This window comes from Xiphophorus hellerii, chromosome 15, assembly GCF_003331165.1.
Source record: "Xiphophorus hellerii strain 12219 chromosome 15, Xiphophorus_hellerii-4.1, whole genome shotgun sequence".
NCBI lineage: Eukaryota > Metazoa > Chordata > Actinopteri > Cyprinodontiformes > Poeciliidae > Xiphophorus > Xiphophorus hellerii.
Window position 1 is genome coordinate 23,083,048 of NC_045686.1, and position 26,839 is coordinate 23,109,886.

General features: G+C 40.9%; 1 protein-coding gene across 1 annotated transcript in view; it reads right to left on the reverse strand.

Annotated features, from left to right (window-relative positions):
- The window catches only part of ptchd4 (patched domain containing 4), a 38,522-nt gene extending 29,965 nt beyond the window's left edge, over nt 1-8,557 (reverse strand). Inside the window, exon 1 of the mRNA XM_032586093.1 lies at nt 7,497-8,557. Within this exon, the coding sequence (XP_032441984.1) occupies nt 7,497-8,096 (600 nt within the window). The 5' untranslated portion in view covers nt 8,097-8,557. The remainder of the gene's footprint in view (nt 1-7,496) is intronic.
- Between the last annotated feature and the right edge of the window lie 18,282 nt (nt 8,558-26,839).

Consider the following 26,839-nt stretch of genomic DNA (forward strand, 5'->3'; position numbering starts at 1 on the left):
GCACCCTACCACCAGCTAAGCATTATCATTTGGAAACAATAGTGTGTGAGGCCAACAGGCAGAGATGGTGCTATTGGTGCGAACCCTGCACTCCAAGTTCAATGCATCCTAAACCTAGCTTAATCCTTATTTACTTTCACTATTGCAGCCCTGTAAAAAACCTTATGTAAATAAACAAATAATGCTCAAATGCTCGCCTGGAACTTTAACTGGAGATAGACACCAGCACCTCCCGACCCAACTAGGGACAAGGGTGTACAGAAAATGGATGGATGGATGCTCAACCTGTGGGGAGAGGGGCAAGTAAAAGCTGGCGGCCCGCCAAGCAAACGGTTAAATCTTGTGCCTGCAACACTATGGAATGTTGAAATGCTTCTAAGTGTTATTCTCATATTGTTGTTATCCACTTCGCATTTTTAATCCCATTAGTGGAATATTACAATTAACGGAACCTCCGACATTTTACCGAGCCGTCTTGTTTACTGTACAACTGCCATGGCAACAGTATGTTTGGTTTGGGATCACTCAGAATCATCAGGGTGGGACAAGTTGGACTGGTTTTGTCAGACTGGTGGACTATTGTCCACCTAAAACTATATACACTTACGATTAGCAACACTGTGCAAGCTTGGGTTTCACTTTTATCTGTGTAATTGTACAATGCTCAATTAGCCTGTCAATGATTTTCCAACAATACTTACTCAAATAAATCTCAGCAATAAAATAACAATTTTGGATGAATATCAAACATTTCATTAAGCTTTGATACGGTGAGTAATAGGACAGAATAAATGTTTCTTCAGTTCTGCCTCCTTCTCTGTTCTTGTTTGTGGAAATGGACATAAAGAAGAGAATGGGGAGCTAGACCAACAAAGTTAGTGTCCAATCAAGACCCATTAGTTCAAATTTATTTAAATAAATTATTCTACAAATAAAACTTAAATAAATCCTATTAAATCAATATATAATCTAGGCCTATTTTTACGTGCTAAGTGTGTTATCAACTAAACAATATTATTTTTGGTTTGTTCAAGACACTTCATACTTAATATTAAAACCTAGTTATAGTAGAAACAGTTTCAACGTCACTTGTAAACAATTCAAATCATTCCCAATAATTTCACTTCATTCCAAATAACACAGCCCATAATACCAGCTTCACTGCGCATTGTTTGACCAATTCCATAGGATTTCTCCGTTAGCATGGCTTTGTTGCTCTGCTCTAATGTATTTTTAATTTACCTGCCAGCTACTAAAGATCAAACAAAATGAAAGTACAGCAGACAGCAAAAACAGCGGTATATATCTGAAGCGCTTTCTCCCAGGAGCAGAGCTAAAGTTGAGCTCAGCAAAAAGAAGCCCCCCATTTTTTTTTAATACAAAGTGTCTCCATTACAAGTGCAGAAATAAATCCCAGTCGTGACATCAAAGAGCGGGACGAGGCATAAGAAGTCAGGCAAACGAATTAGCCCAGACAGCCTGTCAGCCGGGCAGGCGGAGAGAAGCGGGATTCAGGAACACGGCGAAGTGTGGAGTGACTGATTCAGCGTCAGGAGGCCAAGATGAGGGTCAGCCAGGGAGAGAGAGACAGAGACAGACAAACACCACTTCTGCTTCACGGCAGTGGTGTGACAAAGTATGTCACAGATTACCAATAAACTTTTAAAATCAGACAAATTACCTGAGTTAAAATAAAAGGCTCTCTTTCTATTCTCTATATTCTGCCGATGTAAAAAACAACAACAACAACAAAGAAAAACAATTTCCATTAAATAACAAATTAAATTAAAATCACACGTGAATAAGTTTGTTGACGCGATGTGTCATTAAAAATCATGTAAACAGATGCATGAGATATATTCATAATTCAGTCACGTACCTGTCAAGTCTCCCGTTTCGAACAGGAAGCTACCTTTTTTACCCCCCTTTCCCGCCGTGCTCCATTATTATTATTTTCCCGTTAATATCCGGTATTGTGCCGTCAGTTACGTCACCCGCGCTTAGTTTCAGTAGTAAACCCCCACCGCTCTCACCTTAGTTACTCCCTCTCCCATGTTCAGTCATGGCTCTAGCGCTCATCCATCAGCCAATCAGAGAAGAATCGGCGTCTTAATCAGCGGCTGGAGCGACAAGCCCCGCCTACTTTAGAGCGACTATGTATGCAGCGTTTGGGGGAAATTGTAGACAAAAATTTTGCACAACGTCTATGGATTCAACACGTTAGAATGATGCAACTTTTAATGAATTTGATAAGAGCTCAGGTGGAGCCAGCAGCACAAAAACAAACCACCAACGTCCTACCACTTCCTGTTATATTGTTTATCGTTTTCACCAGTAGTGACATCTGGTTGTTCATCATGTGACTCGTAATGCAAAAAAAGTGATTTCATTGCAGTTTTGTAAAATAAATCTAATTCACTACGGCTGAAATATCACCTCATCCTCACCCAAACTGTTCTCTTTCTAAGGTGAACACATTAAACCCGCCTAGTCACGGTTCAGCATTTCATGGATTCATTCACCTATTCTCTCTATACTGTGGTTTCAGCAGAACCTGGGTGAGGTCTTTTGAATTTTCTTTTAACAATAATTGTTAAAAAATAATAATTTTAAGCTATATTATACCAGTTTGTTTTAGCTGCTGTCTGATGTTATTAGTTAATTCTCAAACGTTTAGTAAATGGTAAACAGACTGAACTTATATAGCGCTTTTCCAGTCATTTTGACCACTCAAAGCACTTTACACTAGAGTCACATTCACCAATCGGTAGGCAATTTGGGGTTAAGTGCCAGGAAGAAGCTGGAATCGAACCTACAACCTTCCAATCACAAGACGACTACGCTACCATAGAGCCACAGTCGTCCTAGAATGCAGAATGGTTTTTTGGGGGTGGGGGAGTTTGTTTGTTTGGTTAAGAGTTAAACTATAATTAATTTGCTTGGTATTTTTTTATAGTTTTGAGTATGATTCTGAGTTAACCGTTGACACTGATTTAATGATCTTTTTTTTAAAAAGTTAAAGTATACCATGGCAGCCATATGAACTTCTGTGCAAACATTTCAGCTCAAAGCTGAACATGACGCTCGGCAGTCGCAGTGACTTCACAACTTCTGCCATCACACACACTGTGTGAAAATGCCCAGTCACACCGACTAAATCACACGGCTCAGTGTGTGAACAATTTTCAATGGAGAACACTTTCTGTCATCTCACACACTCGGCACCAAGATCAAATTCCCACTGTACTCGGGGTCTCTCGCTCGCGAATGTTCCGAAATGGCAAAACACCACTTGGGCTGAGACATTTTAGAGATAATAGCGTGTTGTGATCTGAGTTGCTCTGAGTTTTCCATTAGCGCAAGAGGACAGAGAGACAAACAGGATTTACAGAACGGCAAATGAAGACGTGCCGGTCGGCGCCTCTTTTTTCAGTGGAAACACGAAAAAAACGTCAGGCTTCAAAGGGAGCGGATTTAATAACAGCAGCAAGCAGGAGTGACGAGGTACCCAACACCGTACTGGATGTCAGCTATGTGGAATGAACATATGATTGAATTAAACTGACTTTTCTGTAAAGTGCCTAGAAATTACATGTTGTGAATTGATGCTAAAGAAATAAGCTGAACTGAACTGAAAGGATACATGAAATTAAACACAGGCTAATGAAGATCCAAAGTAAATTATGTCTAGCATTTGAACGCCAAATGCCTAGTTTGCATGGCAACATTTTTATGTCGACTTTTGTCCCCATTTCCCTCTCCTGACAATCTTAATGACGCCCCGATTATCAAGATGGCTCTAAAGAGAATCTTAAGAGGTTTTCCTTAAATGTGATTTGTGTTATCGGGGTTATTCAACGTGTTGGATTGTCTTGTAGTGTTCCACGAAGCCAAACGAGAGCCCAGCCTGTCGAATGTGACGTTGAGTCGATCAGAAAGCGAGGTGGCGGAAACACGAAGGCGAATCTAAAATACAGGAGACAAAACAAACTGCCATGGCGCACCAGAATGTCTGGTGAAACATCTTTCTATTGTTTTTTTCTCTGTAACATATATTCTGCACTCTGTTGTCGTTACTTCTTCCCAGTCGGCCATTGTGAACTGTCGTTTGATCGAGAGGTTTCACGAGATTTCCCGTCTGACATCTGAATGTTTGAGTGAAATGGGTGTGTGTGTGTGTGGTGTGTTGTTCCTGTCATGTGGCTCAGCATTACACAGTGTATGACCAAACCTACGATTTCCTTTTTTTCGTGTGCCGTGTGGTCTCTGGGGTTTTGAAAACCGGCAGACAAATTTTTAAATCTTGCCATGTGAACCAGGCGAGAGAATGTCAGCAAAAGTCCTTGGATGGACGGACGGACGGACGGACGGACGCTCATTGAGCTATCACATACCAAATGTCCAAGAGTAGTAGACTGCTAGCCTGGCCGTCACCTTTCTGCATAATTCCGTTCAATTCTCATCTCCCTTCAGTTCTCCGTCTGGGATTTCTCCCATTGAACCTGATTTTTCTGGTAGAATTTCAACCGGGTCAATCAGTGCACAGAAGGAGAAGTTGTAAATGATGACTTTGATTTTCTGCGCTGCTTTAGAATTGTAGTCTGTCAGTAGTTTTAGCGATGACAGCAGAGGAAGTGAAGGAAGCCGTTCAGTGCCTCCATATACTGAATTAACACTGACAGCCATCTTGTTCAGCTGGATTCTTCTCTCTCTCAGTCTGACGGTTGTTTTCAGAGCAGGTCATTTCCAGTAAGCTTCACAGCGTTGCACTGGCGCATGAAATACATTACTGACAAACTTTGTTACCTCATTTAGTAACTTTTTAGACAAAAAAGAAAAATTTGTGTTGGCTAAAATCGGAATCGGCAGGTCAGACTTTTTAAAGATCAGTGATCGGCCAGAAAACTGTAACAGATGCATCCCAAGTTAAATTAATGCAATGGAATCATATGCCAATATTATCAAATGACAGCGTATTTTTTTTGTTTACCATGACTGAACTGATGTTATGTAATCTGAACAATCTGGATTCAAATCTGGGTTAAATGTAAAACAAAAACAAAAAAAAAACACAAACTCAAGCATAAGAGACATTATAAGACTACACACCATGAACAACTGTACTATCTTAATCTAATTCATCTAATTACAGTAATCCAATTACTCTTGTCATGCGTGTGCAGTCGAATTAGATGAAAAATAAGTCAATTAAAAGTATCTCCATCACCTCAGTGTGGGGAGAGCTTGGAATAATTAATGTGTCTGTTCTGGAACATGGGAATATTTCCAGCTTATTTTACCCCCAGAAATTGGAGGAAAAAAAGCTATAAAACTGCTACTGTAGGTTCCATGCTGTTTCGTTGAGATGCTTGTAAATTGTAAGAAAGGATTATTATTACTGTTGATAAGCTGTCCCTCCATTTTGATGGGACTGTAAATACTAAGATAAAGCCTCAGTGATTATTTACATACATAGTACAAAATACCAGCTGTTTACATGTAATATTTGCAAAGCATTTTCATAAAGAATAACACTAAAAAGTGTAAGGACAATTCTTTTTTTAATAAAAGTAACTATTTTTGTATTTTGGTGGCAAACTAAGAGCTTCTTTTAAGTCATTTTCTACAAAACATTTTACGCTCCATTGAAAATTTGTGTTCATTTCCTTTGGTGTGAAAGTTTGATTTTCACTATTTGGAAACCTAAAAACAAAATGAAAACTCAATTTTCAGTAAGCTGAGCTAAATATGTGAATTTGTTTTGTGTAGCTAAACAAATTTTGTTCAGCTGGACCAAAGGCAAAAATGTCTGTCCCGTGTGTAAAGGTCGCTAGGCCAATGTTTTATGTTTCTATGGAAAAATGTGAACAATATGGTGGGATAAACACATCAGTGGTTAATGAGTTACTTTAGTAATAAGTTACAATATGTACAAATGAATAACATGCAGTCACAAACTGAAACTGTAAAACATGGTGTTCCTCAAGGCTCAGTCCTAAAACCTAAAATGTTTACTCTCAATTTAAATATTTTTATAGCATCAAGTATTTGGAAATGTATGTTTGCTGATCTCTGCAAAGAATATGGATGAACTAATACAGATAAGAGAAAAATGAACCTGCTGGGTTTAAAAGTGGTTTGATTATAATAATTTATCCTTAAATTAAAAATATAGATATATTTCCTGAATTTATATTTTCTATAATAATATAAAGCTACATATAAATGGAGTTTAAACTTTCTGGACAACAGACTTAGTTGAAATCCTCACATTGAATATATTAGAAATTAAATTGCAAAAACTACTGGAGTATTGTTTAAAATGAAATATTTATTAAATGAAGCCTTGTATGTTATATACTCCTACTTGGTTATGCACTATTTGTCATATTGCTCATGCAAATAAAACAACTATTGACATACTAAAGTTAGTCCAAAACCTATTAGAATTATTAATAAAGTCATGAACTGATCAACTTTTCACTCAAAGTAACGCTTCGAAATCGAAAGACGTATAAAACACTGTGCATAATGTATAAATCATTGAACAAATCAGTAATTATTTAAGCTCAGTAAATATAACTTATGAGGTTTGTTAACATTTTAACCTGCTAGAGAGAAAAGTAAAGAAAAAACTAGATGTGTTTTAGTAATCAGTGTGAAACTATGGAATAATGAGCTCAAATTATGAGCTTTTTTTTTTGGTGAGCCTTAAAACGACACATTATAAAAGCTTATACTGTTATGTACATGTACATGTATATGAATTGTGTAACCATGTACGCCATGTGTGCAGATTGTTCCTTTTCTGATAAATTACTGGTTCATTAAAAAAAAAAAAAAGCATTTCGTTTTGTTTTGTTTCTGAAAAATAATCTGAATTATTCTACATTATTTAAAGAAAACCAAAAAAAACCAAAACAAAACAATGCGGGGTTCGCGTTGCACTGCCGACTCCTGAATGAGCTGCACATTGTGCAGGACTTTCAGGGCGAAAAGCCTCAAATCTGGTCATCAGGCACCGGAGGCACGCGCCGGCCTGCCCGGTCTGGATGTTCACCTGTAAGCCCGGCGTGGAGCGAAGCAGCTGCGTGTGTGCAGCGCAAACCCAGCAGCAGAGCTGGGAGGGGAAAAAGCAGGAGGGAGACACTGCATCAAAAAGAGGGAGAGGGGCGGGGGGAGGGAAACGAGGATATCCCTATGCGTGTGTGCGTGCGTGTGTGGGGGTGTGGGTGTGGGTGTGTGTGTGTGAGGAGAGACATGCAGCCGATCAATTCACCTGCAGAGCCTGCGACCAGCCGGCTGCTCTGCTCTGCGCTGCACAGAGGCTTCCCTCGCCGATGACAAATGCAGCAATCTGCAGAAGGCGCCCCGCGCGCCGCATTCCGTTTCATTCAGAAATTAGAGCGCGCGCGCGCGCGCGTGCTCAGACAGAGCTGGCCAAGCTGCAACACGGCGGCGTGCACGCGCGGCCCCGGCCGGCAGCAAGCGCTCACCTTTAGAGTGGTGTTGGGGTAGCTGAGCGGCACCTTGTGGAAGCTGTTGTTGGACAGCACAGCCTGCTGGATGTCCTGGAACACGGTGACGATGTCATCCAGGAGGCAGCGCCGGTCCCCGTGGCTCAGCACGCACAGGTGCGCGAACGTGTAGTTGAAGCCCTTGTAGGCGACGCGCAGCTCCAGCACCTGCCGGTGGACCTGCAGGACCTGGTCGGCCAGCTCCAGGATGTTGCCGCCGGACCTGGCCAGCAGGATGAGCCGGCCGTATCTGCCGGGCGTGTGCAGATCCGAGTACAGCTTGTGCTTGGACTGGTCGATGGAGAACAGGCTGTTGGCGAGGCTGCGCTCGATCTTGGCCAGGCTGTGAGTCGGGGCGACCAGCACCTCCAGGTCCCGCTCGGGCTTGAAGCGGCTGAGCACGGTGGAGCCGAAGATGATGGTGAGCACCGCGGGGACGGTGAGGAAGAAGACGGGGTGCCTGCTGACGAACAAGCCGAGCCAGTAGAAGGAAGCCCTGAGCCCTCTGTGTATCACTTGCCGCAGCATCCTCCACAGAATCCGGCTCGCAGATGCCCCGTCTCCTCCGATGAAGCACATGTGACATCAGACTCCTGTTTTCTTCGTCTCCCCCCAAGCCCCCCTCCACCCACTCCTCCGACTCTTGTGCCTGGTGGTACAAGAATTACCACCAGGCTATACGACGGACGCTCGCGCGCGCGAGCACGCTCACGCGCACACACAACACCTGGAAGAAAAAAAAAAAAAGAAGGCAAAAAAAAAAGCAGCACTGCAGCAATGCGGCCGGCCAGACGGGCGGACGCGCTACGGACAGGCGGCCAGTTAGAGGAGCAGCATCTCGCCGCGTCAAGGCGATCCGAGTCGAGCCGAGCTCAGGCCATTCCGCCTCCCGGTCTGCTCCGCTGCACTCCGGCTGCAGTGGCAGCGACGAGCCGCGGCGGTGCGGTGTGCATGTGCGCCTCTCCTGTCTGCCTGCACAGACCCTCACAGCGGCGGCGGCGGCGGGCGCCTGATTTATGTACATAACGGGGAAGCATGTGGCTGAGGGTGGGGAGGAGTTAGGGGAAGGGGTGTTTGGGTGGAGGGAGGTGGGAACTGGGGGATTTGGGGGAGGGGGGCAGGAGGGGGTGCAGCGATATTGCCTGGTTATTTTAGGAACATAGGAGGCAACATGAGACAACATGAGAGTTGTAAAACGCTCCTGCAGGTGGCTGAATGACCACCAGCGCTGGCAGGAATGAGTCAGTGTTGCCTTCATGAATGGGGGAAACCCAGCTTGTGCTGCCTCTGCACGCCAGAGGAGGACTGGGGGGGGGGGGGGGGGGGGTCAAGGAAGCAAGACCCACCTGATTATATTTTCTGAAAGCGTTTGTATGCTTTTGGCCTCATGAGTCACACACAGGGCTGGATTCAGGAGAATAAGAACCCCTGGGTTCAGAACCCTATCTGCGTTCCCATGAAGCATAGAACTGCGCAAATTAAAATTAATAAACACGTCAATTACGAAAAAAAGAAAAATCACGTTTTTCGGAAAAATGTTTTTGCGCTAGCCTGGTTTTTCAGCCCTGCGGAAATAGACGTGTTACACAAAACTGCAAAGGAAACAGTTTTTTTTCCAGCATCACAGTCAAGTGATCAACAACAAACAAACATTTTCATGCGTGATTTCAATTTTTTTTCTCATTTCATGGGAACACCCCAATTGCAAAATTGTGTTTTTTCACCATTTTTCACACATTTGTCATGAAAACGCAGCTACTAATAGGCATATCTACATAGATTGCCCCATGTTGTTCCCAAAAACTTCACAGTTTATAAATATTTAAGTGCTGTTTATTTAACTTAATAAAAAAAATCCAACAACATTTAAGAAAATTGCCACCTGTGGAATGAGCCCATGAGCTTAATATGAGTTGCAATGTTTGTAAATCATGCACATTAAGATGGGGAAAAAAAGCCACCCCCATCCAAAACTTGAGCCCTGGGCTACTGCCCCTTTAAGTTCTTTCTGAAGTCTGTCCCAACTCATATGAACTTCCACCCCTAAACTTTTTGGAGTTAGTGTCCTAGTTCAATCCCAGATTAAATTTCATCCCACTTTTAAAAAAACAACATCTCTATAAAATTCAACTGTTTAGAACAAAAATATGAACTTACTGTTACATAGCAGAATATTTGAAAATCCAGTTCAGAACATTTAAGAGATGTTGCATGTACTGCTTATGATATGGAGTTCAAATTTATAAATCATCTTGCCCTTTTCAACTCTTTTTGAGGCTATGCAGTTCCTCCATGATGTTGCAATGATTTTTGTGATTGTTGCTGAAGGTTGAGGTAATAGAGGTAATATCAATACCACGTTGGTATCAGTAACAGATCAATACTAGCATGGAAAGATCAATACTTTAGTTTCAGATTCCCTCTTGAAATGTCAACCCAATACCTCAAAAAAATATTTAGTTTTTATTTGTTTACAAATGGATTTTTTTGTACTATATTTAGGAAAAAAGCACAAAAAAGTTTTATTTTTCTACTGTTTCTGTTTGTCATGTCAGCATGTTATTAAAGTATTTATAAAAACCTTTGTCTAAATTCTATCCTTGGTTTTTAACAAAAAATAATTCAAACAAAACACCTAAAGGTCAGATGTTTGATGATATGTCAAATATAAATAAAAAGTATTGGCATCCGTATCGGTATCCGTATCAATATCGGTGATACTGGCCCGACATTTAACTGGTATCGGATCGCACACCTCTAATTGTTGTGGAGTAAAATTGCTGATTTTGTGGCATCCTTTTTCAACAATTTTGCAGTCAAAGTTGCAAAAAAAATTTAGCCTTCACTTTTTCCATAACTTGACCTTACTAACGGTTCTCTTTTGGCTGCACATAACCTTCCTAACAAATAAATGAGATTTGTTAGTGCAAATAACATTTTCAAGTACCTTTTTGAAATAGCTGTCTTCATATGAGGCAAATCATTTTTCTATATTCAGTGGCAGTAATATGTCGCTGTATTGAAGCAGCTCCGTTATGTTATTGTTCTTTTTGTCGACTTTTGTTCATAATTATTCTTTTTTGGCTGAGGTGTTGCATGTTTGGACAACTACGCCCTCTGGCTTTGGTTGCTGTGTAACAAGAACCGTAGCAACAAGATGTCATTTTTCCCACTGGGAGCTGCTGAATATCATCTCTAAAGCGTAAGTAATGCCTGAACTTTGAACTTGAAAGTTGAACAGCAGGCTTTCTGGACACAGAGAGAAGGACAACAATAGTCTTCCATCAGAGGGCCCTTTATATTCTTTGTAAGACTGACTGCTACTGGAGACCCTGGCTGCCCAAGGCAGCAGCACCTACAACGAATATTGTAGGCAATCAGGGTCCTACTGCACTCTTGCTAATTACCAATTAAGTTTTTCACTGTTTCTGCCCATACTGCCATAATAAGCCATAGATATCACATCTGCATTCAGATGTTTCTTCACAATCTATGAAATTTGTGGAAATGTGGGTCTATTGTGTAGTTTTCTGTAAGGAATTAACAGGATTTATCCCTCTGCATGTGTGTGTGCGTGTGTGCGTGCCTATGTTTTGTCTTGGGTCTGTGTCACTTTATAAAAGTGATTTTCCGCTTGAGTGCTTGTTTCCCAAATGCTGGTGTTGTCCTGTAATCCTGCAGGGTCCTCCAAAGGTGTCACATCCTCGTTGCTAATCAGAGCCATGCATCAGCACCTTCGTAAACACACCCCCACACGCACACACACACTGCTCACAAGACAGACTCTACACTGTGATTTTTAAATGCAGTTTTATACACTAGCTAGCAGACACACTAAAACATGCCCCATTTGCTGAACACATCATCAAATCTGTTTTTCACTCCTTGGCTCAACAAACGTTTTCATTGTGAGAGTTCATCTAACAGTGAAATGTTCTGATAGCATTACTTACACTGAAGGCATATTATGACGATACTAAACTGATGAACTGTCGCTCACCTCAGCATGCCAAATGCTGGCTGATTTGCTGTTATTAACAACGTATTGGGCCAGCGTTCCTAAAAATGTGATAAGAAATTCAGGTAAGGTGAATAATAGTAGCTGTGTTTCCATTCACCATAAAATTGCACAAACTGGAATCAGACAAACAAATTTGCTTAATGGAAACGAAACAATTTTGAACAAAACGCCCATTTTGAGCTATGATAAGGTGTTTTTATGACTATCTAGATTAGTGTACTTCATAAAACTGCAATGGAGATTCAGCCATGTGATCAACAACCAGATTTTACTACTAGTGGAAAAGATGAAGAAGACAACAGGAAGTGGTAGGAGGATGATGACGCAACTTTTTAATGACTTATCTCGTTAACAATTATATTTCTTCTTATTTAATGGAAACACAACAGTTGGGAAATTGTAGGGGGTTTCCTTTCAACATTAGCAGAATATTGAACACATTTTGCACAAATTTGTAATGGAAACGCTAATGGAAATCTCTTCACAACAGCAACTGATAGTGGGATGTAATATTTTTGGCAGCATTTAGCATTTTGTCAACAAAATTGATGTGTTGAATCAACTTTGCTGGGTAACATGGACAAGTGTAGTTAGATATCCCCCAAATTGTGATCACTCAACCAGAGGCATGTCTAGATTTGTTTTTTCCTTGTGGGGGCCAAGCAGGAGCACAGACTGTAGATGGATGGCACACAAAAATTACAATTTCATCTACATGTACTGCAGTCTCAGATTACAATGAATAGTTGGCCAAAACTATTTAGCAAAACAAAACATGGATCTGTTTAGCATGTGAATACCTCTGTTTTCGGATTTGAGGTATTCCCAAAATATCTCTAAATAACTAGTCACACGATTATCCTGTTTCACTTAGCTTAGCTTAACAGCACACAACTCTGTTTTTAGTGTTGTCATGCTAATTGAACTTATCAACTTACAGTTAAAAGTATTGAGCCAATTTTCCCCATTTCTCATTCATGAAGTTATTTTTGTGCAGTAATTTGAGTTTGTTTTTCCTTATTAATATTAAACATCATACACAATAACCTGCCAATGGAACTAGAGATGGAAATAAGCCACTTGGCTATAATCCCATGCATCGTGTGGCCACACTGCTGAGCTGGGCAACCCGGTCATACTTTTAAAAAATAGCATGGATAGGGGTACATATTCTCGAAATGGATGGTTGGATTTCTTTAACAATGACACGGGAAATAAAATCCAAAAACCAAAATAATTTTCCTCTATTTGCTTCTTCCACCTGGAGGAAGCAAATAGAGACTTCTCCAGATTCCAGGATCCCCATTTAAAGCATCCAACAATTACGCATTGCAACTCCTTGCTGCCTCACAGCTCCCTAAAGTTGCTTCCTGCCACTTTAAGCTGTGGAATAATTATATCCTTGTGATTCCAGAATCAAAGAGAACACATGTGCTGGTTTCCTGAAAATAGCTGGCAGCCGGCACAAAGAGCATCACAGGAGTGTCATCTATCCCGATTCCCAAAATACCTCTAAATAACGAGGCTTTATGATTCTATTCCTGTCTGCGCTCCATCAGCAACGCAGGCAAGAAGTGACAGCTAATGAATGCCTTCTCCGCTCTTCATGGCAGCACATCTAAAACCGCTGAGTCCGCACAATGCGAGACCTCCTGCTGCACATATCAGGTGTTGTCATTTGGTTTGACACAAGAAAGACTCAGTCGATCTGCACTGCAACACGTGCCGCCACGCAAGGTCCACCCAATTATGTCAAGAACAGAAACTCAGATGTTTTGTCACCGAATTCTTTCCTTCTGCTCCCTTCACCTTCTGTTCTCATTAACTATTCATCTTGAGTAAGTTTCATCTGGTTGGAGCTAAAAATAGCCGCCTCCAGGATGATTCTCTCTGCAGAAATCTGAATAAGACAAAACTATTTCATCTTGCCTTGTAACGTGACTTTGCTTAAAAGAATTAAGTCTACAGGCTTTGCCTAATAAGGACAGCTCTGATTAAACCTACTTGTCCTCCACTGCTCCCTCCAGACTGGACTCTAATGGATCCTCTACTGGTCATGGTAAGCCCACTTCACCCAAATTGGGGGTGATTAAGTGGCAGTCGTAGCGCTCTGTTGAAATCATCCCTGATTGTCCTGAAAGCGTCATGGAGCACTACAAGCACCTTCTTTCTTTTCTGCTCTGTTAATCTTTATGATTAATGGGCTTCACTTGAGGTAAATATACCGCAAACATGTTTACGGTAGACTTAAGAAACTGCAAAACAAGCCAAACTTTCAGGAGGCAATGTGAAACAAAATTATTGATCCGAAATTGATACGGACTTGGCATCGATATTTTGGAACGATCCGCCCAACTCAGCTTGAGATCAAATTACCTCGATCTGATTAGCCAGAATTGTACCAGGATGATGAAGCAAACCAAAGAAGGAGAAAAGCAAAATGACTTCTGTCTCTAACTGATTTCATAAGTACTGTTGTCCTAGTTTCATCACTGCTCTGACATCATTTTACCTTTAGGAAGAACATAAAATTCTTCTTACAGTGGAACTAGCCGCTATTAATCGTTTCGTAAGTTGAGGGTTTTCAGCTTCATAGAACATACATTATCTGTGTCTCGCCACCTAAGCAGCATTAAGCTACAGGTTCATTTCCCACCAGTTCATTACTGGTTTCTAACAGTCGCTCTGTCAGTCCTGAAATGAAAGGCCTGTGGCTGCTTTTTTTCACACACTCATGCTGGTAAACCTGCAAACACAGGCCATAAAAACCTCCCACTACCTGCCGGGGTCTCTGCCCGTGACATGGCACACTCTAATCTGACACAGCATCTTTTTTAGTTGTCCTTTTTTACATGGTCTCCATTCAGCCAGGGTACATCTAGAAGGCGGGTTTGTGGACTCATTTTCTCGTCACTCACTTCCTGGTTTCACTACCCCACAGGTTTACTGTCCCTGGCTACCGGGCAACCGCGCCTCCGCAGTTTAAGGTTCAGTGGCTTCCTCAAAGCCTGGTAAGTGGTGCAGGGGGAATTATACCCCCATACCTCATTAACCCCCAGTTCCCTAGTCAGGGCAGGGAGTTAAACTACAGCCATAATTCAGCAGCTTTATCCTCCAGGCAACTGCATTGCCACAAGTTTAGCTCTGCTGCTTTTGCGTTATTAGCGGTGATTACATATTTCAAACGTCGTCCACACCAGAAGTGGTATCTTCCGTAACGGCCATGTTTTGGATTTCTAAACATTTACAGCAAATTACGACTTTTCCCCTTTGAAATTTTCCATCTGTTTTTGCTTTTCTGAATCTTCTAAATGCTTTAAAAAGCTGTTTTTAAATGTTTACAGTCCTGAAACAGCAGCTCAGCTTCAGCAGTGGCACAAGGGGTTTAAAAATTAAATGGACTGAACTTGTATAAATTTGACTGACACTGACTTCATATTGAAGCAAAGGACACAGACTCATTCACAGACCAATTTTTTAATTATTGAACAAATTGGGATTCAGTGTTTCACTAACACCATTATAGCTGTGTTTCCATTGCAAATGTGCAAAACACTTTGTCAACATTCCACTAATATTGATAAAACACAAATTCGCAATTGTGATGCTTCCATTAAGTAACAAAAGAAATTAAAGTCACAAGTGAATAAGTTAGTTCATATGATAAGTTATTTTAAAACATGAGGCGCTGTCAACTTTCTGCCATTTCCTGTCGTCTTCTTCTTTGAATTTTCCGGCAGTGGCAACATCCAGCTGTTGATCACATGACTTCTCTGATGCGAAAAAGTCCATTTTCCATTTCTGTTATTTTGAGATGGGCAAAAAACCCACCTCATCCTTGCGCTAATTGCCGTGTTTCAATTAAGTGAATTTATTTTCAAAATGTCAAAACGCAGTTATTGACAAGAGATGGAGAAAGCTCAAAACAAACTAGTGTTTTAATTGAACTCTCTTATTTCTTAGTGTATGTCTAACAAGATGCTAAAGATCTGATATAAAACTCTTTCCTATTCTTGTCCCATTTTCCTGCAGTGTGTGTGTGTGGGGTTATGCGGGCGTGGGTGCACATGCGTTTGTTTGTAATACCTTGTGGGTACCATTTTCCTGACACATACTATGTTGTGGGGACCCACTGCTCCTTGTGGGGACCGATGCCTGGTCCCCACAAAGGGAAACACTGTTTTTGGTTCTGGGGTTACATTTAGGACTGAGGTGTGAATTGAGTTTTGGAAAGGGTTATGTCATGATTCCAGCCCTTCAGCTCTACCTTAACTGTGCTGATTACTCATTACCCTCACCTGCTCTGAGCTGCTCCCTATTTAAACAGCTGCTCGTCACCAGCTCAGTGAGAGATCATCTGTTGCCACTGTCACAGCTGTCAAGTCTTGTCTCATGTTCCAAAGAGTTTTCTGATCCTGCCTGTTTTTTGACCACAGATCTTCTGCTGTAGGAAGTCCTGTTGCTGAACCCTGCCTGTCTCTGACCCTGCCTCCTGCCTTCTGGTTATTGGATTTTCATTGCCTGAGACCCTCCCATGCATGACTCAGCCTCTGATTGGTGAATTTTGTCCCTGTCTTCTGTTTGTCCCCTGAGGCCCCCCCCCCGGACCTCCCATTGTCCACTCACCCAACCCTCTCCCGGCTGGACTCTTGACCCCTGAGGATCCCCCATCCCATCCCTGACCCACCAGTGTGACCACACCCTTCTACATCATTATTTTTGTAATAAAACTTTTGGTGAACTGTCCTCTTGTTTTGTCTGCGTTTTGAGTTATGGATGATTTTGCTTTTAACGTTACAGGTTAGGGTTAGGTATGTAATGATTAGGATAAGGTTTAGGCTGTAGAAATGAATGGAAGTCAATGGAAAGTCCCCACAAAGATAGTTTTGCAAACATGAGTGTGTGTGTCTGGCCTTGTAAGCTTTGAGCTGCCATGCGTGAATCCCCATCAAGAGGATGGTGAGTGGACAGGCTGGGAGGGAAGAAGAAGAAGTACAGTTCCAGTTGTTTGAGCCGTTTGGCTTTCTATGTCTGAACCTTTGGGATTCCTTTCAATCGCTGACCAGAACACAGCGTGGAAAGTGAGCTAGAGTTGGAAAATACAGGAAAGCACTTTCCTGAGAAATATATCGTCTCTCGTTAAACGACAGGGGGCCAGTTCTGTCTGAGCCTCGTTAATCACCGGGCGCTCGTCAAGGCTGTCTCACCACCATGCAAACGCAGCGTTTCTGGATATATATGGCCCTCCAAGCTGAAGGGGATTTTTCAGCACAACCGTCCTCCATCTTCCTCATGCCTCATCGGTCTTCTACAGGTTTTCTCCATCTGATCATTTGCTTTTATTTATTCTGTCCTTTGATGGACAGTATTGCCTTGTGGTGTCCTAGTGGTGCTCTATGTTGTCAGTAACTGCGTTTCCATTAATCAGAAAATTGTGCAAATTGAAATTAAGAAAAGAAATTTGCTTAATGGAAATACGTCAACATAAAAAAACCCTCACATTTTCGATAAAAAGTTGTCCAACTAGAACGAGGTGGTTCTCAGGTAACTGTTTACATCCGCTGCCGTAATTTTTAATGACTTATCGAATAAATAAGATTATTTGTGTGATTTTATATTCATTTCTTACCTAGTTGTAACAGCTCAATTGCAAACTTGTGTTTGTTGACATTAACAGAACAGTGATAATGGTGCATCGAGAAAGAGCAAATGTTCCCATTGCAGGTTAGAGAAACATATCTATTTACATACAATCGAAAAAACACCTATCCTAATGTAAAACTTTTTTTTATCAAAAAATCTTTTTTTTAATTGCTGTGTTTCCGGAAAATGTGTCTGTGAACCATGTGACCTACAAACTGGACTCAGTTCTATCAGGAGAAATGGGCCAAACATCCAACAAACTACTGTAGTTTTTGACCCAAGTTATAGCAATTATACTAGCTAAGAAACTGAGGTAGACTTCGAAATTTTTGATTATTCTGATATTAAAAAAATAATACTTTAATGAGCTAAAAACAAGAAGAACTTAGCTTAACAGTGAGAAACAATCTATGTCCTTCTGTAACGCCTCTTGGTTTCAAATCAGAAGACTGTAAGAACCTTTTTTTTGGAGGTTATTATTCCTCTTTAACAACTTACCTGAGCCCAGCACACACACATTTACACGCACACGCCTACGCACACACTCACCTATCAAACACACGCAGAATTAAAAAGCTAATGAAAAGCTAAAATCAAAAGCCATTCCCCTAACTGCTCAACACATTATGCTAAAAGTGACTGAAACAAATTATGGCTGTCTAAATAAATGACTTTAGGAACGCTCCCTCTAATCTTCCACAGCTGCACACTTTTCATGGTTTTCATCAGTCTGGCTCATAGAGCTGGGTGGCTTTGACTAAAATGCAGCCATATTGTTCATTATTTAGTTAATATTTAGTTCAAAAGCGTCTTATGGAAACTACAAAGCATAAAAAACTATACGGGAGATCTGGAGGTATTTCAGTAGTTTGTCTTTGATGAAACGTAATGCAGATGATGGAAACATTGGAAGGAAAACTTAAAGCTTTCCAAGTGTAAACACACTTTGTCAACGTAAAACGTGTCCCATTATATTCTCTTCATGTATCCTCTGATGCATTCTAGGAACAAGAGTTTTCAAACCAATCTGGTCCAATGTTGAAAATGTATTTTCCCCTTAATAGCTCATGGATCAACTGTGATTGTTTTTTATTCTTATTTTTTTTTTATTTTTACTGCTTTCACAGTAAAAATACTGACTTTTAATCCCAGAAGATTAAAGTCAGAATTCTTTTTTCATTGTGGCCCTAATCCTCTTCCATAGATGAGGTAAACCTCGCCAACTAAATGTGATCAGTCCTAATTTCTATATCCATTTGAAGGGGCAGCTTTTCTTCGTTCAAAGCTGCATTTCCACCTATTCCATGAAAGATACAACATCTGGTGAAACGTGCTAAACATCTTGACAATGAAAAGAAAACTTGTGTACGTCTGAATGACTGCTGCAGTCCTCAGGACCGCTTCATGTTTCAGGCTCATCATCAAACTTCTGGAGTTTCAAACAGGCTGAACATGCAGGAAACTCCTCAAACGCCTGGAAAAAGAAAACATTTTTGTTTCGTCAAACACATTTGTTTGAGATGAGGCTCAGCTATAAATAGAAGCAGTTTAAAGTTTTTGTCGGCATTGTATCAGAGTGACTTCGCTCTTCCGTTTGACGCCAGCTGCGAGATCAATAACTCTCCCGTAAACCAGCCGCCACGTTAGCGCAGCGTCTCCTTCAGCCTTTGCTTGGTTTCGGGTCTTTGGCTGAGTTTTTCTGACGTCTTCCTGCTCCGCATGCTCAGCCGACGCCGTCTTAATTGCGAGGCGGCGCCGAGGCACAGATGTTGAAATAGTCAGAAGCTTTATTTTTTATTAGAGTGAACATGAAACTGAAGCAAAGTGGGTGAAGGCAGCTTTGATGAAAGAACTGGATGGGGAACTAATCATGTCTTATTTCACTAATGATGCTCTTCATCAGTTCAAAGTGGGGCGGGCGGCATCTGGGAATGAAGAGGAAAAATGAGAAGGAATCGGAGGTAAAGCTCTGGAATGAGGTCACCTTTAAGTTAGTTTTCCCTGACTTGTAGTTTTGTAGTTGTAGTTCCACTATGACTTCCTCCCTGTTCCATTGAAACAGTGCCGTGTTCCTGACATGCTGGCCTCTTTATTTGGATCGAGTCAGCTTTGGCAGCAGTCACTGGCAGAAATTAAATCACAGGTTTCCAGACCCTGTAAGGAGGGGAAAAAAGCAAGCTTATTTTTCACCGTCCGACGTTAAATCCAACAAAACCTTTTCCGTTTTAGGCCTTCCTTTTCCATAAAATGGTTGCTTTGAAGATGACTGTGTTGCTTTTTTCTCTCGGACATTTTGTCTCTGCAAAAAAACTTGTTTTTTATAGTTGCAGCCATCAGTCATTTCTGAACCATCTTAATCCAGAGCAGCAGCAACCTGGACAAGCTAACACTAAAACACACACACACCCCTGCACACCCCTACTCACGCACACACACAAGTGTTTGGATTCAGGTGTTTTTCAGTTGGACTATGTCTTGTATTATTAACTTGTATAGTTTTCAGTCGTTACATCCAGTATTTATGTTGTTTAGCTTCTTGATTCTGTTTTTTTCCTCTCTTTCTGCAGACTGCTAGCGTGTCGTCGTGTATTCTCTCCATCTTTCTTTACTTTCAAGCTTTTCCCTGCCAATTCTCTCCGTCTTTTCCATCTTTGTGTCCATTGCATTCGAAATGAAGCCGATGCAATTTCTAATAGTTTTTCTTTTTAAGTATCTATAATTACACAGAATTACACAGAAGTGTTATTGCAAAAGCCGTTGTGAAAGTAAAGGTTCAAATGCCACCGCAAAAACACCGCAAAAACACTTCCATGGAAGCCAATGGTTCATGGCTGTTCGGGTTAAAAAAATGAAGAGTGCCACACTGACGAACGTTAAAAATTAACGAAGAAAAAAACTGAGGAAATCGGAGTAATGTCTGATAGAACATACAGGCAACGTGGGAAACAAGGAAACAGAAATGAAAACAAACCGGAGACAACCCAACAGGAGAAATGACCGAAAGGTTAGAACACAGACGCAACAAGGAAAAGAAATTAACACACACAAAAAAATGCTTTCCAGAATCGACATGAACTGAGATATGTAGAGAAACATAACTAAACCTTGAATAAAACTATGTCTCAAATACTAGCATACTACAAGGAATCTGAAAGCTGAAAGCTAAGGAATGAACTGAAGGTTTAAAAAAAAATAATCAAAGTCAGACAAATCCTAAAACACGGTGGAACAGTTCTTAACACACGTCAACCGACAGCAAGTACAACAAATGGCTTGGTTTAGGGGGCAGAAAGCGTTTTCATGGTGGTGTTTGGTTTCTGCCAAGCAGCCAGGAGGTCAGCTCTGAGCGAGAACCAGAGAACAATGTGGGTAGCGACTTATTAGCACCACTGAACTCCTCTACAGCAGACTGCAGAGAGTCTCCACACACATTGCCTTGGACGCTTCTGAGTTATTTTTGGCCTGATGTTAGGCTTTTTACAGCAAAACCACATGCTGAGCAAAACTTCAATTCAAATACCCTTTTTGCTGCTAAATTGTTGAATAAAAAGCAATATGAGCTCAAAACAAAGATCTATAAATTGTTTTTAATCTGTTTTTTTTAGTTTACTACTCCCTCAAATTGGTTTAAAGTACTGTTGTAAACATTTCTCTAACTCCAGATTATTCCTGGAACTTATTTGAAAAAAATGATTCTTAAAGATGTGGATGCTAATGTTAGCATTGGCGATGTCGGCGCTGCTGCAACATCTTTAGCATTCAGGTGCTATTTTGGGCTTGAATAGCTTCACTGGTAGGCTAACTCCATTTAGCACAACTTGAACAAAACAGCTGTCTTTTCCAGCAACCAATTAGATCGTTTTTTTGAAGCAGAAATCCCCCCCATCCCCCCGCCTTCTGTGCGTCACATATACGGGCGCATGGGAAACAAGCAAATCCAAAGGTTCTGACCCAGGACTTTTATATTTTAAAAAAAAAATGCTGTAAATTTTTTACATAATTAAGTAATCGCGTCTCATCACATACATTGCGTGTAATTAATTAATTGAAATCAATGCTTAAAGGTCCGGCCCTAGTTTTCAGCGTAGGCCAGCAACAAGTAAAGAATAATTGTGAAGAGAACAGAATTGGATGGAATTTGTAAATATTTTAATTAGATATGGGTCTTAACTTTGACTAGGTCATTCTAAAATATGAATATGCTTCAAATTAAATCATGCCATAGAAGCTCTGGGGGCATTCTAGGGGTCATCATCATGCTGGAAAATGAACCTCCTCTGTGGGGAGGACAACTATTTTGATGGTGGCACTTGACAAAATGTAATGTTGGTTACTGGTTTCCCAATTGTATGATGTTTTTATAACATTTTTTTCAAAAATGTTTTTATGATGTAAAGTACTCGCCTTGTTGCTAAAATGTGCTAGAATTAAATCTCACAGCTGCCCAGTCAACAGATTTTCTCCTCCAAAGTTACGATGAACTTCTTGTCTTCTCCTCTGATGAATTCTCTCCTTCCATGGCCCGTCGCTGTCGGTGGACCATTTCTAGGTCTGTTTCCTCTGTTAGATGTTCAGAGTTTGGGATCCTGCTCTATGATCTAACTCCACTTTCAACCTCTCCGCAACTTTACTATTTGCCTTATATTTCATGATTTTTTTTTTCATTCATTTATGTTGGTACAACTGGCTCTTAATGTAATACACGTGCAGAAGTTGTATGTGTATTCAGAGATAAACCTGTGTTGAATTGAATTAAGGGTCGAAATGTTGAGACATTAGATGTCGCACCTGTTCAATAATAACTAAACACCAGGGGCTATGTTAGATTAGGGGAAGATGGAGAGTGTCAGGCACAGATAAGCAGGAACCAGGGAAATTCAATAAGTGCTTAAATGACAATTCACCTTCCAACCATGCTGTGATTACAGAAAGAGCCAATCCGGGGAATTAGTGATCGGGTGGAAAGGGGATGTGATGATATTGTTTTTGGTGCTGCTAGCGAAGCTGTCAACATGTCAGCAGCACTTTGACAGGGTGTGACAAGCATTCACATCTCCGCTAATCGATCGTGACACTGTAGCTGGGAAAATATCCAAAAATTGCTGCTTTCACGGTCGGTGGGTGTTCGCTCGCTTCCAAGCAGCTGCACAGAAGACAACATATGGTGTCAACATGAGTTTCACTACAGAGGTGCCTGGATTGCGGCATGATACAGAGATAATTTGTTTTTCCAAGTTACTAAAATACAAACTTTTTTTCTTATATATATTCAGATCTTCCTTTCTGATCCGTGCCTTTGGGTATGCTGCAGAGCCGGCCTTAGTCATGTGTGAATGAGGAAGGTAGTTTTCGGCCGTTCTAAAAATCACTAGTTATGCTAATTCTAAGTTATATTTAATTTGTGGAACTGTTTGTCTTTAAACTTTGACAACTTTATTAAATATTGTAATATACCATTCATTTTTAAATGTGTGAAAGGTCGCTCACTGGCATCTCTGATCTGGAGGTTTCGTAACTTAAGGCGAGTCTCGTAAGAACCATAAAGTATCTCTACGTAAAAACTCTTTTGGTCAAACTGATTTTGGTTGCCCAGACTCCAGCTTGAGTGTGAGGTGTAGCTTTACATGCTGATTTGTCCTTGAAGGAAGTGAGGAGATCATGCTTTACTGAGAGCAGTACCATGGAGACCTAACAAACAGGCATCATACACAGGGACTTAGAAGCATTCTGAATATTCTAATCTACTTGCAATGCGACTTTCATCTCAGTGTCACAAGAATATCTTAGTAATATTATGTGTTATTATATTATAGAGCCAGACAGGTAGCTTAGCAGAAGTGAATGGAAGTAGCTGAAAATCCCAATTTGCTAAACTGAGCTACAGTAGATGTCCAGAGCTTGACTGTCACCCAGGTTAATCTATCTACTGGTAGTTTTCTCTCAACAAAACGCTTTTGCTCATTTAAACTCACTTCAAAATTATGCTTCAAGTGTTTTTGGCAGCTTCTCTAGTGTTACAGTCGACTTCATCATCCATAATGTTTTTTTTAAAAAAAAAAAAATTAAACTAAATTAAGCCTCTAAAAAGGATTTGGTGTCAGAAACAGGTTCTAAAGCTCCGCATCTGTGGCATCCTTGAAATATCCCGGTCCTTGTGCCAAGAATTAGGGCTACCGAAGCAGCTGGAGATGAATTTCATGCTGCAGTGTAAACAGCAGAAGAAAGGAGCCCTCATTCATTTTCGCTTATTTCAGACGGGATTAAACTTGGCACCTTCCAGTTCCAAGTCGCTCCTTCTCCACGCTGTTCAGCCGGTGTCATTTCGCCACGATTCTCCGAGGACCTCATCATCCTGTGATGCGTTTTCTCTGGGAGCCAATCCATCCCTGGCAGGGCTGACAGATGTTTGCAAGGACACTGGCTGCTGGGAAATAAATCAGATGAATTCCACAGCATTAATGGTGCACGCCACCTAATCTGAGGCAGATCAAACGGCAATAGGAAAGCCATCATTATCCAATCGGCCAGCAGCCGAAAGAGTTGGCTTTTTTTTCTCAGGGCTTCCCACCTGAGAGGGGCTCAGTCATCAACGGCTAACGGTAACGTTCCTGCAGCAAACAATACAATGTTGCACTCTTTCACCTACTGGCTTCTAACATCTAACTTTAACTTTGTTTAACACTGAAATCAAAGGTGATACTTCGCACAAAACTATTTCAGTTGAGGAAAGGCAGCAGGAGCCCTGCTATCTCTAGTAGTTACTTCTATTTCTTTTAGTTGTTTTATATCAAGTTCCTTGATGACATAGTGAGAGATTAGAAACTACTTTTATCATGAATTTACTTTAACAATCACACCTGGGTATGTTGCTGGTTGTTTTCAATGTTTCCATCACACGCCCACCCCCACACACACTTTAGGGCTACAATGGGACTTGGATGTTTGACTGTTTTCCTTTTTTTTGACACTAAAACCCACAGTGTTTATGCCAACCAGTTTATCAAAAACAGAAACGTAACAGCAACTTTAGAGTCATTTGACTGAGTCTAAATTGGCCTAACTGGCTGAACATTTTCCCTCAAAGGATCAATACAGTATCTGCCTGTCTGTTCAGATTAGCTTGTGGACCCTGTGGTTTGGTCGGGGCCAAGCTTATCGGAAATCTCTCAGGATAAATTGATTGGTTGGAATTCCTATCCATCATGGTCACTCAGGCCGTGCTGCTGCTGTCATTGGCGTGTTTCTGATATTATTGACTCTCTGCTGCCATCCTGATCCTCGTGAGGAAAAAGAGGAGAAGACACATCCATCGATTGAACACAGACTTGGACGTGATGCTGCCAGTCTCTGGCTTTCCTAAAAGCTTTGGGGGTTTTGTGGTTTCTAAAATGTCCAGATGTCTCTGGTTACTTTTTCTGGATGTTTTATTTTCCCCAGTAGAGTATCTTAGTGCCCTCTGGCTGGAAAATGTTCATTATGTTCATCAGAGAGACAGCCTGGGGGGCAAACGGTCTCTGTGGGGACAGCCTCTAACAATAAGTAGCACCAACCAGAGAATTGTGTCCAGAATGCGTGGGGTCTGCAGACATGCGAGTCTTTTTACTGCAAATGTATTTAATCAGGCCAACAATAAACAAACCAATTCTAAATAAACATTACGACCGCCAGTCTCACATGTACATATAAACTGCAGATGGAAACGAGTGGGACAAATAAAATGAGAAAATGTTGTGATTTCAGTTTCACTTCAGTATTCCAGGATCATGTTTTGACAAAATTCTAACATGGCTGAACACGCGACATCTGCCTGATCACCTCATTTCAAGACAGCTTTGTAACTCTGCAATGGTTCACTTCAACTTATCTGAAGTTCTTAATCTTCATTTGCACATTAAATCCAACAGTTTGCTGGGAACATATGAATATTAAAAGCATTATTTCACATTTATCCATCTAGCATTAGGTTTTGGTAAGCTAGCCTTTAAGTCACTTGCCCTGTATGTTGGCATTTAGAAGGTGTTTTAAATGGGTCTAAACATAAAGAAATAATAACAAAATAGAAATTCAGTTTTGTGCCTATTTTTTGTTGTGCAACTGGTAATCTGCCTGGAAATCCAGGCAGATTTCCAGGTAATCTGCCTGGAAAATAAAACCAAGGTCAATAATTTCAAAAAAGAAGAAAGAAATTAAGCAATTTTAGTGAAACATGAAGTCCTGCGATGAGAACCCCGAACATAAAACACAGTTCATCTCTATGACATTTAAGTCCTTTTAGTTTCTTTTGTTTTCATGTGTTCACTATGTTTGTCACAACACGACACACATTGATCTACAGGAGTTGCTTTTAAATCAGTTTTATAAACAATTTCTTCCCAAAACTGACCTGGAATATGAAAAAAAACTCATGCAAAAATAAAGGAGTTCAGTGTGGGTTGTAAAATACACCTTGTGCAGTTCTGTTTTGAAATAAAAACACATTCCACACATTTTGTTCTTTTCATCTTTTATTTTTCTATCCAAAACCCAAGTGTTTTGTATCATACAAAAATAAATGTCTTTTTTTAAATTTTTTTTTATTCAGCGTATTATGGAAAATACCCTTTACTTTATGAAACAATGGTTGACACCCCTGGCAGAAGAGGAAACTCAGGTTTTCAAGAAAATGGACGCTTACCAATTAATCATAAGTCAATAAGTCGATAAGATAAATCAGCTTTAGATTGACTCCAATCAATAACTTGCATCCCTAGTCAGAACCTCTGGATGTGCTGAATAATAGTGTTGTACAATAAAACATAATATTGTTGCACCCACATGAAATCTGCCTCCCTCTCCTCAGCTACCGTGTCAGTTTGTACATCAGGCTGGTCCAGAACTGACAACCTTGACATTGGCAGGGAAGTGGACTATAACTGCCTCTATCAGCACAAACACACAGACAACCATGAAGCCGGAATATTCATGAGGATGACTCAACACTGATGCTGGAGCCCTAATCTCATTACGTCCACAAAGTGGACGAGGCTGAAGACACTTTTGGTGAATCGCACATCGTGTCTCAGGTTAGGAACAAAACCAGTCTGGTTCTGAAGTTTAGCCCTTTTTACTAATGCAGAACATAAACGAGGCAAAATGAATCACAGAGGAGGAATGTTTCACTTTGGATGTATTTCTGTCCACTTTTTTTTTTTTTTACGCTGCACCTGCAGTGACTGTAGCATCAGCAGTGACCGCCTGTCCTGCATGATTTCATTCTGTTTGACTGTCAGGCAATTCAGCCACTTAAATACAAGCTAATCTTATTAAGATCTAATGAGTGAAAAAAATCCCAGCCATAATTACTCATTATAAAAGTCATAAACATTTTCATGTGACCATTGCTTATTCTAATTATTGCCTCGTTTTGTTTGTTTTCTTTTTGCCCCTGGTGTGACCCCTTGCTGTCTGTCCTCCACTGCTGAAAGCCACAGCACCTTTTTGTTTGTCCAGAGGCTCATTGGTAGGCATCAAGAGGGCCAGCTGGATATTACTGCTGCTAATGAGGAGTCACAACTCTAATGCAAGTGTGTCTGAAATGATAATGCACCCAAGCCAAGTGATGGCCGGCAGAAAGGCCGGCCCACAGAGGGGATTTCTCCCCGCCGAGACACAGCGATCA